General features: G+C 31.5%; 1 protein-coding gene across 1 annotated transcript; it reads left to right on the top strand.

The window, feature by feature from the left end:
- Positions 1-6,211: 6,211 nt before the first annotated feature.
- Positions 6,212-10,431, top strand: LOC112789710 (zinc finger CCCH domain-containing protein 18). Its single transcript, XM_025832114.2, has 7 exons — positions 6,212-7,013; positions 8,056-8,211; positions 8,310-8,486; positions 9,032-9,105; positions 9,522-9,692; positions 9,772-9,871; positions 9,979-10,431. Exons 1-7 carry the CDS (start codon positions 6,253-6,255, stop codon positions 10,049-10,051), a joined length of 1,512 nt encoding a protein of 503 aa, XP_025687899.1. The 5' UTR covers positions 6,212-6,252; the 3' UTR covers positions 10,052-10,431.
- Positions 10,432-11,012: the final 581 nt, after the last annotated feature.

Raw genomic sequence — 11,012 nt, 5'->3', positions numbered from 1 at the left:
AGCTTCTGCATAAGTGGCGCCTTGAACCTCCTCAAGAAGTTTGATACTATGTGTCTAATGCAAAACATATGAATAGTTCTCGGATATTGCCATGCTCAATTACTATGACATAGTGCTGATGTAATTGACTCGTGTCGATCAGAGATAAGGGCAACACCATCTCGATTAACCACATGTGTTTGCAAATGGCTAAGAAAAAAGTGTTAAGCATCGACAATCTCACCCTCCCTCGACTATGGCAAATGCAAGAGCCACGATATTTCCATTGCCATCTTGTGATACTGCAACTAAAATAGCTCATTTATACTTTTCATATAAATGTGTGTCGTCAACCTAGACTAGTGGCTTGCAACTTTTGAATGCTCTAATACACGGGTAGAAAGTTCAGAAGACTCACGTCACAATCCAAAGATCAGCCACTAACTCATCTCCTCGGTAGCCATATGCAGTTTCGAACTCAACAGTTGCTGATGGTTCTTTTGTAATCATTGCTTCAAATTATGTGGGCAAAGCTTCATAAGAAGCTTCCCACCCACAAAATATTTTCTCAACTGTCTTTTGCTTGGCCAATCATACTTTGCGATAACTTATCGTGTAATTGAACTTCGATTGCACTTCAGCAATGATGGATTTTACCTCTATGGACGGGTCGGCTTGAACTAATGGCTTTATCGCTTCTACAATTGTATCTGAGTCCATTTTAGTATGATATTGAGATATGGTACTTCTGGTGCACGTGCAATAATACTGTCTTTTCATAAGGCTAATTCTAAGAAGTCAATCACAGCTTGTTCCTTACTGTACGCATTTAGTATAGAATGTTGTCGATTCTGATTCATACACCCTGTAATCAACTCCTCTTTGGATGGTATACTCTTTAAATTGATGCAATAACAGCCTTTCAAGAGTTAAACTTCATTCTAACAACGAATTCACCATCAATAACAACAGCAGAAGTCGCACCAATAATAACACAAAAATAAATCTAAATATTATTCTATTAAAATAATAATAATAATAACAATAATATTAGTAATAATAATATAAATATAAAGCAAACAACAATAATAATAATAATATTAAAAAAGCGACTAATAATAATACTAAGACTAATTTTTATAATCATCATCACCACCACCACCGTTGTTACTCGTAACTATAACAACAACGACAACAATAATAATAATAATAAACAATGATTAATAATAATTATACTAATTATAACTTTTTTAATAATAATAATAATAATAATAATCACAAAATTACCTGTATTGACGTATTTAGAAAATTCTGGTGCATGCATGGTATCAAGATTTAAAGTATGTATAAAAGATGGCTTTTCAAATAGATTCTGGCCTGCTAGTGCATTTGCAACATCAATCACGTCTTCACCACCTATTATCTCATCTTCTTTCACATCTTCACGTGGACTAATAATTTCATAAGTACTTTCAAATTTTTCGTCGCTTTCAGTATTATAACCCATCTACTCTATATTGGATTCCGGAAAACCAACATCATCGATTTTCTCAAACTCAATACACAACTCGGTAAGTGAGGTATGTACTCTAGTTTGATGATACGTCAAAAATATTTCTTGCATACTAGCTTCATCAGCCACATGCATTACTTGAGATTGAACGAAATCACCAAATACTAGCTAGCACATGTTGCTTGTACAAAATATTTATAGCTCTCTTTTGCATTTGATGATCTACACTTTGAGAAAGTATACTTGTAAAACCCGTAAAATTAATAAATAAATGACCAATAAATTAATTATTATTTAAAAAAATTAGAAGATTAAATTTTATAGTTTACAATGAAAAAATAATTAAACTACGAATTTTGACACTAATTATAGTTGTAAGAACCGAACCGGTGATCAAATCGGTCAGGTTACTGGTTCACTGGTTTACTAGTTCAACCGATAAAGCACTGGTTGAACCGGTAAAACCGATTCTACGTAAATAAAAGATATAAAATAATCATAAACTTAAAAAATTCAAAATACATATCTTCAGTTCTTCACCAACATTTTAAAAACAACAAAGTCTCAAATTCTAAAGATAACTAATACAAAGATAGACATGAAATTAGTTAGTACTACTACAATAGTATTTTAATTAAACACAACAAGGATAACAATTCATAAACTATATCCAAGGAGTTCATCTTTGTTCTTACAAAGATGGTGTTTGTGATAGTGTATTCGCTGAAGCCATTCTAAAACAATATGAAGTAGCAAAAGTATAAAACAACAGCAACCCTGAATTTCCTATTCCCTATTCCTTATTCCCTATTCAGCAACCTTAAATTCATAGAACAAGCAGATTCATACTAAACAGATTACTTTAACAAGCAGATTCATACTAAACAGATTCATAATTTCAACAAGCAGATTCAAGCAGAACAAACCAGAAATTTCAACAAACAGATTCAAGCAGATTCAACAACCTTAAATTCCCTATTCAACATCACCTATTTCAACAAGCAGATTCATACTACACATATTCATAATTTCAACAAGCAGATTTAAGCAGAACAAACCAGAAATTTCAACAAATAGATTCAAGCAGATTCAACAACCTTAAATTCCCTATTCAACAAGCAGATTCATACTAAACAGATTCATAATTTTATCAAGCAGATTCAAGCACCAAACAGAGCAGAACAAGAGCATTAGAACAGAACAAGAGCATTAGAAGAAAAACCTGTCCGATAGAGCAATAGAAGAACAGAACAGCTTCATAATTCAAAACAAGAACAAAACAAGAGCATTAGAAGAAGCGCACCAACCTGTTTGATAGAGCAGAGGACACAGACGATGGCAACCGCCAACCTATCCGAGAGAGCAGACGACGGAGACGGCGCAACGACGGCGACGACGAAGCCGAGCAAGGAGAAGCAACGAAGAAGACGATGAAGTCGCTGTGAGGTGAGGTGACGTCGTCAGAGGCTTGAGAGTTGAGACTAGGTATCGCGGTGAGGTGAGGTGAGGTGAGGTGAGCCGAAGAAGACGACATAGACCGACAGGCAGCGGTGTTGTGGTGAGTGACAGAGTGAGGTGAGGTGAGGGGGGAGTAAGGTTGGGGGAACAGGGATGGGGGTGGGTAAGGTTCGAGTGTTACATTTTAAAAAAAAAAAAAGAGCTAGCATATATGTGCCCAACTTCTTCTTTATTCTGAAACTGTGCCCAACTTGGAACTCCCCTGGACCTGGGCTCTCTTGTGAATCTCTCACACCAAAATTGGATTCTACATCCGGTAACCCCCCTGTCATATAGCATCCAAATCTAGAGTCGAAAAGTGCGTCAAAGTACTGTTGAGTTTCCGAACTCGATGCTCTACCAGTCCCAACAGGAATACTCCTCCCTAAATCATCATCTACCGCATCTGGTTCTCCAACTCCCCTAGATATCGGAATCATAACAGGGGTATTCATGTTAGCACCTAGTTTCGCGATCTTATCGCGGTGTAAATCAGCTACGAAAGACGAAGATGCCACCAAATCTCCCTCAGATGCAATTAAGGCACAGATGAAGACGCAACAACAGGGGTTGAATTAGAAGCTGGTGCCGTTGGTAACGATGGATGATTCCAGTTCGATCCTCCTGAGTTAGAGACCACATCCACAAGCTTAGCCAATAGTTCAAGGATTCTCACCTCCGGAAACTACCGCCGACAGTGAAATAAAACTTGCAAATCCTCGTCACTGCCTATCACAAACGAGTCGTACTTCACTCCATCGCAGACAACAGAGATCGGAATTCGATAGTATAGCTTCATGCATTCCCAATTTTTGTAGTACAGTGTTCTGAAATCAACAAGGCTCATAGAAGGTCTGATAAAGATGCTCAACAGATCCTTATCAGTGAACTTTATTCCCAATTACTTGTTTTCTTAATCGTGCATTATTTGTAGTGCATAAGAACTAGAAAACTCTTCTCACTAGCCATTATCAATTTACCCACAACTAAACAAAAATTGTTATGACCCTATTTTATAGAACACGCATCCTAAGTAAATCGAATTTACCCAATTTGATTTAATCACATGCACTTGTTCCCTATTAAATCGAATCAGATAGATTTGAATTATAACTCTAGCCCTACCATGTAAATCGAATCACCCTCATTCGAATTGCATGCATGAATGTCCCCCATCATAAATCGACATAGCCTGTTTCGAATTATATGGATTTACGTTTTTCAACGTAAATCGAATCATGTTAATTTGAATATCATGCAAACGTGACAAATCGAACTAGATTATTTCGATATACATTAACCGAAAGTAAATCAAAATAGCTTGCTTCGATTTACATAAAATTAGGACACCCACATAACGTCTTTCATTTTAGAAGATTCATATAATTTCTACCTCAATTCATTTCTTTTTATGATTTGTCCTTTTATAAATTTTGAAAAATTGATAAAAAAAAATTAATTGATAAGTTTAACTTGTGTTCTTACTCTTTAAGGTATATGTTAACTAAATTCATAAAATTAACAAAAATATTTAAAAGATAATAAAAATCAACCCAAAGCAACTCAGATATATCTTATTTTATGTTTCTTAATTAACACTTATCTTATTTTATATCTCTTACTACTGTTGAAATAATTGAATAATATTCTATATAATAAACGTATAATTATAAATATTATAAGTATAAAATTATAAATGTTAAATTAAATAAAATAACATTAAATTAGTTTTTGCCCGTAAAATTAATTTAGATCAAAGGAAAATATGTATTTTTGTCTAAATAAAAACATGGAGGAGAATATCATTGTTCTTAATTGACTGTCGTATTTAGATTTTTTTAAAATTAATAAAATCCAAAGAACAGATATAGTCACTGTTAATAAAATATTAGTGTCAAAATAATATTTATGAAAAATATATCTGTTGTAATAATAATAATAATAATAATATAACGATGATGATGATAACAACGTAATGTTGAAACTTAATAAAATTCATGGCTGTTTTGGTAATCGGGGTAATTCTTAGAAGCAGTAAAGGTCATCGAGGATTATGCAGATAATATTGCCTGAAATCTGTGATTACTTTACAACTGTTTGTATTTACAAAGAGGGATTCAAGGAACCAAATTTAGAATAGTGATTAGACTGCAGAAAGTAATGATGAGTTTCACATAACACATGCATCAACTAAAAGTGTTAATTCTTAGTCTCCTTTTTTTTCCCCTTAATTTTTACTATCATCAACTATTTTACTTTCACAAAAAAATATATATATAATATGGGTGTTTGCATGTCTCTGGATTTTAATAATTTTTAATCATCCTTGTGTTTGCCTTTTTTGGTAGCATGATATCTCTCTACGAAATTTAACTATAAATAAAAGCCATTTCCTACTTTCTTCATTCAGAGAGAAAACATTCGTTCAAAAGATTTGTGTTTGGACCTCTTTGCATACGGTTTAATCTCATTCTGCTGTTTGATGGGTATGTAGATTAAAAGATTTTGGTTATTTACATGCTTTTTTTTTTCTTTTGCTCAGGATGCTTTTCTTATGAAGGGTGTGTTATGATTGATGTGTTATTGAGTTGTAAATGTTGTGATTTGCCATGTAAAATTGACTATTCACTTGGAGGGAACATATATGTTTGATGCATAAATTTTTCTAATTTTTGCCATTTGATTAATCCTCAGTATGCGTTCTACTTATTTCCAAATTAGCAGAAAAAAAAAAAAATCCTTTCTTCTGCTCCGATCGCAAACAAAATAATGAGACAAATCTGTCTGTTTGAATATCTTAGTTAGGAAATAGATATCTATTATTTGATAAAATTATCTGTTTTATTATGCTTGGTTAAAATATTTTAATAAACATAAAATAATTCTTACTTTTCGTTAAAAAAATTTTATAAAAAGAATTTTAAAAAAATCTTTTAAAAAATATTATTAAAAAGAATAACTAAAATCTCGATTTAATGTTTATCATTTTTGAATAAAGAAATGCTGATTGTCTTTTAACTTGTAGTTTTTAGTAAATATTTTTTATTATTTAATTAATTTAAATATTCACTTTTATGTATCAGTTATTAAAAAAATCAGGAGAATTATTTATTTTTTAATTTCTCTGTTTTTGTAAAGATCAAATAAAATACAATATTTAAAAGATACTTAATTGCTCCGGATTTAATTTACTTTTACAATTTCATGTAGAATGTATTGTTGCAGAATTGTTAATATTTTGTTCCAAAATTGTTGCAGTGAAAATGCTACAAGGAATGGATATATCAGAGTACACGAGAATTGTTTTCGACAAGCTTCAAAAATTCGAACCAGAGCATGCCACAAAGATAATTGGATACCTCCTTGTTCAAGAACATGGCGAGGAACAGATGATTAAATTGGCTTCATACCCAGACCACCTGATCCGTGAAGTCGCTTTCAAAGCCAAAACCGAATTCCAAAGACTAACCACACTTCCAGATCTAAGGCACTTAATCACCCTCCAACTTTCCTCTCCTTCTTGGGATCATCACTCTTTCTCGGAGCTTCAGAAGCAGTTCGAGATCTTCGAAACAAGAATGGCAAATGATTACTACATTGCAGATTCCTTGCCTTGCAAGTTAAGAGGCGGAAGGAGGTTTTCGAACGAGTTTCCGGTGAAAACCTGTCACTATTTCAACAAAGGATATTGCAAGCATGGAGCCAGCTGTCGCTATTATCACGGACAGGCTGGCCACGAGATGTACGGAAGCTACGACTATTCTTCTTCTTCTTCGGTTCAGGGGGATCAAGTGATTTCGGCAGGGTCTTTGGCGAATTTGGAGTCGGAAATCGTGGAGCTGTTGAAATCAAGAAAAGGAAGCCCGATATCGATTGCTTCGCTTCCAATGGCGTACTATGAGAAGTATAACAAGGTACTGCAGGCTGAAGGTTATCTTACTGAGAGCCAGAGACATGGTAAGTCTGGTTATAGTTTGACCAAGCTTCTTGCAAGATGGAAGAATTGCATTCGCGTATTTGACAGGTCAATTCTTATTCTACAAACTCTTTTTATATGTAAACATTTAACATCTACTCCAATAGCATTGTTGTCACATGAAAAACTCTAAATGGTGAACCTTGTTTTAAAAGGGATAAATATATTCTTTGTTTATGAAATTTGTTAAAAATTTTAAAAATATTTTTAAATTTTATTTTGTTTTAATTTTGTTTTGGATAGTTTCAATTTATATTAAATATATTTTAACAATTAAATGCTTGTTTGGACGTTATTAAATTGATAAAAAAATATTTTTTTTATTAATTTTTTTTATTTTTTAGTGTGTTTGGTAAATTTATAATAATAAAAATAAAAATACTAAAAAAATAAAAAACATCTTTTTTGAGAAATTACAATTTATATCTTTTTTAAAAAAATATTTTTCACATAATAAATGAACGAAAAAGTATTTTTATTTTATTTTATCCAAATATAATTGATAAATAAGAAGATTTTTTTACATGAAATATCCAAACATAAAATTACTTTTACTTTTGTAAAATATCTTTTAAAAAAGAATCATTAAAAAAAAGATATTTTCTAAAAATGGTGTCCAAACAAGCTCTAAATTTTCAGAAAATTTAAAACTAATTCAACAATAATACATGACAACTATGTCTGATTTATTTAAGAAGCTATTCTTGTAAAATTGTTATTGAATTAGTCCTAAATTGTTTAAAAAAATTAGCTATCCATAATATATTTGATGTAAATTGAAATTTTGTTAGACAAAATTAAAACAAAATAAAATTTAGAAATATTTTTAAAACCTTTAACAAATTTTAAGAACAAATTATATACTTTACCCTTTAATCAATAATGTATTATGTTTTTCTTTACTTGATCGTTTTTGTTTTTTGACAAGAGGTCTACTAGGTGGCTAGTAGTTTTTTTTTGGGTAATATGTAGCCAACATTATAGAAGATTTGCAAATATAATGATCTGAAAAATGATATTGTCACTGATATTTTAGTAATGTGTATAGACTATATAATATAATTTAATTTTGTTGATGGTTGATTAATAGGCCTCATGGGCAGCACGCAGTGGTTTTGGCAGAAGATGCTCCAAAATACATAGGAAAGGGAGAGTTTGGTCAAAATATTAGTGCGTCAAGACAAATATATTTGACATTTCCAGCTGATAGCACTTTCACAGAGGAAGATGTTTCAAACTACTTCAAGTAAATTGAATTTTAGGATGTGTCCGTTTTTCTCACATCTATCTGTTTTGTGTAAACAAATTCAAATTGGTTAATAATGTTTCTCCTTTTATTAGCAGCACCTTTGGGAGTGTTGAAGATGTAAGGATTCCATGCCAACAGAGAAGGATGTTTGGATTTGTGACCTTTGTTGAACCAGAAACTGTTAAAATGATTTTGGAAAAGGGAAATCCCCATTATGTTCGTGGCTCTAGGGTGCTTGTAAAACCTTACAAGGAGAAGCCAAAAGTTGATAGGTCTCTTCCTTCTGTCTACTCTTACTCTCATTTCCTTATCTTCAAGTTATCTAAACTTCATAGCATGTGCACTTAAGTTCTTAAATTTTAAAAATTGCAAATTGTTCATAGAATCACTTTACACATTGTTAAAATTTTTAGGCTAACATGCAAATAATCGAAAGTTTAGGGATGTAAAATGCAACCAATCCCTTTTTTATTAGAAGTTGATTTTAGTTTTATGCCTTCAAATTCTCTTCTTGCAAATGACAACTTATTACTTTTCTACAAAATCTTTATTTAATTGTATAATTATATATAAATTTCACTTAAGAAGATTCTCCATGCCATTCATTCCATATTCTAGTTCTCCCTACCATAATCTCGAACCAAAAATTGAGTTATTCACATTTTTATGTTCTTAGAGCAGAATGTGACATTGACAATGATAGTTACTACTACTAGTATTATCTATTATGTATCAATATTTAACCATGAATATTACCTTAATTAAGTAGTGTTAATTTCATCACTTGAATGCAATATGCGTTTCATTTTGAATGCAGGAAGTACGTAGAGAGGATTGAGCACCCTGATTGTTATTCGTCTCGCTATGTAGGTCTGGATGCAGAGCTTACAAGTGAGTATGATATTTTCAGTTTGGTTCACACAATAAACTCGCCTCTTCTTGTACTTGATTTATGGTCATAGTGAAACAATTTAGCCACGAAAGTGTACGGAACAAAAATGGGTCTATAGTCCAATTACAAAATGGAAAAGTCTAGGGACAGTAATTTTATTAAATTCTGACCAGTATCTAACTAGCAAAAAAAAGTGAGTCATTGGATGAAATCTCATACAAATCTCACACCATTAAAATCATCATTGATGGCTATTTGATGGTTACAAATAAGAAAAGTTGATGTCTCCTAACACTCCTCCCTAACGAAAATTTTTTAATTAGACTATAAATCTATTTTTACTCCTTACAAGTAAAATTTTTAATTAGACTATAGAAAGCTCCTACATTGCATCTAATACAGGATCTTTTGATAGTTCCAAGAAGATGCGGTAACCCTCAAGGCCTGAGGAGATTCCTCATTGAAGAGCAGGAGCATGCTCTTGAATTCCAAAGAAGACGAGTTGCAGAGTTACAGCTAGGCCGAAAATGGATGTCGAATTCACCCCATTTTGGCTTTGACATGGAGGAGCTAAAGGTTCCTGATGGTCTGTATTAACTTGTTTTTCATATTTGCTTAATTCTTTCATTTCATATTATTTGAAATGAATTCATACTTGCTTGCAGATCATTTCAATCATCAGTCCACTGGATCCTCCAGTAGTTATGCTTCAACTGACAAATCTGGATATACAAAAACAGAACCTAACTATACTGATCAGGACAGGTATGTTTCAATTTGTCAAATATTTATCATACATCTTTTGCACTTATTAGTATTAACTATTAACATTTATACCTTAGTTTTATTTTTTATTTTTTAATTTTGTGCAGCTGTGAAGGATTGAATCTCCCAGAAAGTCCATTTGCATTTCCGGTAGATAATGAAATTTCAGCCATGGTATAAGTTTGGAACACATTACATGGAAATAGAGTTAAAATAATTCTAGGCAAAAGACAACCTGTGTAGCTTGAAGAGACAGTTTGAATGGTGGAACTAACAAGTAAAAATAACTTAGTAACAAATATTATAAGACGGCTATAAATTTTACTCATAGAAAGATGCCAAAAGGTTTGTTTTTTAGATGATTTAGATGGGGTTATTTAAAATTAATCCCTGGGTTAAAAGTAATTAGGTATCATGTACACTCTCTGTTATACTTTTAGGCCATAATTATTTGGTCAGGTTTGGTTTGGTTTTTTTGAGTGGCTTTTTGGATATTACTATTTTGTATTGTTACACCACTCAATAAATTTTTATTAATTTCTTTTAGAGTAAAATAACAATTAGATTTTAGAAATTTTTAATTTTGGACTAATTAGTCTTTGAAAAAATAAGTATTATTAGGTCCTTCACAATAGTAACAATGGATTTTGAAAGAAAAAAATATATTAATTAGATTTTTTACAATAGTAACAGTGGACATGTATGTTCCAGCAATGGATAGTATGAAACAAAAGGGAATTACTCATATATTTCCTTATCTACGATATAGTTTAGAACAATGAATTCTTTTGAGTTTTTATATAGCATTTATTTGCTGGTTTTTGTTTGTCTAAATAGCATTAAAACAGGTAAAATTTTACTCTAAAAGTTGTTATCTACATAACAATCTTTTATAAATAGACACATCATAGTAATTAATGATAAATACATCATAGTGTCATACTAATTAACGGTACATACAAGTATACCGTTAAATTTTACCTAATGAATTGATAAGAAGACATAATGCGTCTATTGTTTGATATAGCGAAAAACTAAATTAATATTTTTTTCTTCAAAAAATTGAAACTTTTAGAAATTTAATTGTCATTGTATTTTTATTTTTTTTATAAAATTAACCCCATTGTTCTTTTATGCATGG

Source organism: Arachis hypogaea, chromosome 1 (genome assembly GCF_003086295.3).
Source record: "Arachis hypogaea cultivar Tifrunner chromosome 1, arahy.Tifrunner.gnm2.J5K5, whole genome shotgun sequence".
Taxonomy (NCBI): Eukaryota; Viridiplantae; Streptophyta; class Magnoliopsida; order Fabales; family Fabaceae; genus Arachis; species Arachis hypogaea.
The sequence above is the reverse complement of the archived record's forward strand: the minus strand, read 5'-3'. Positions and strand labels throughout refer to the sequence as shown.

Excerpts from the sequence above, each read along its gene's own strand:
- LOC112789710 (XM_025832114.2), top strand. The coding sequence starts at position 6,253 with ATGCTACAAGGAATGGATATATCAGAGTACACGAGAATTGTTTTCGAC. Across the intron at positions 7,014-8,055 it reads TGCATTCGCGTATTTGACAG|GCCTCATGGGCAGCACGCAG; the intron begins GTCAATTCTTAT and ends GTTGATTAATAG. Across the intron at positions 9,872-9,978 it reads AACTATACTGATCAGGACAG|CTGTGAAGGATTGAATCTCC; the intron begins GTATGTTTCAAT and ends AATTTTGTGCAG.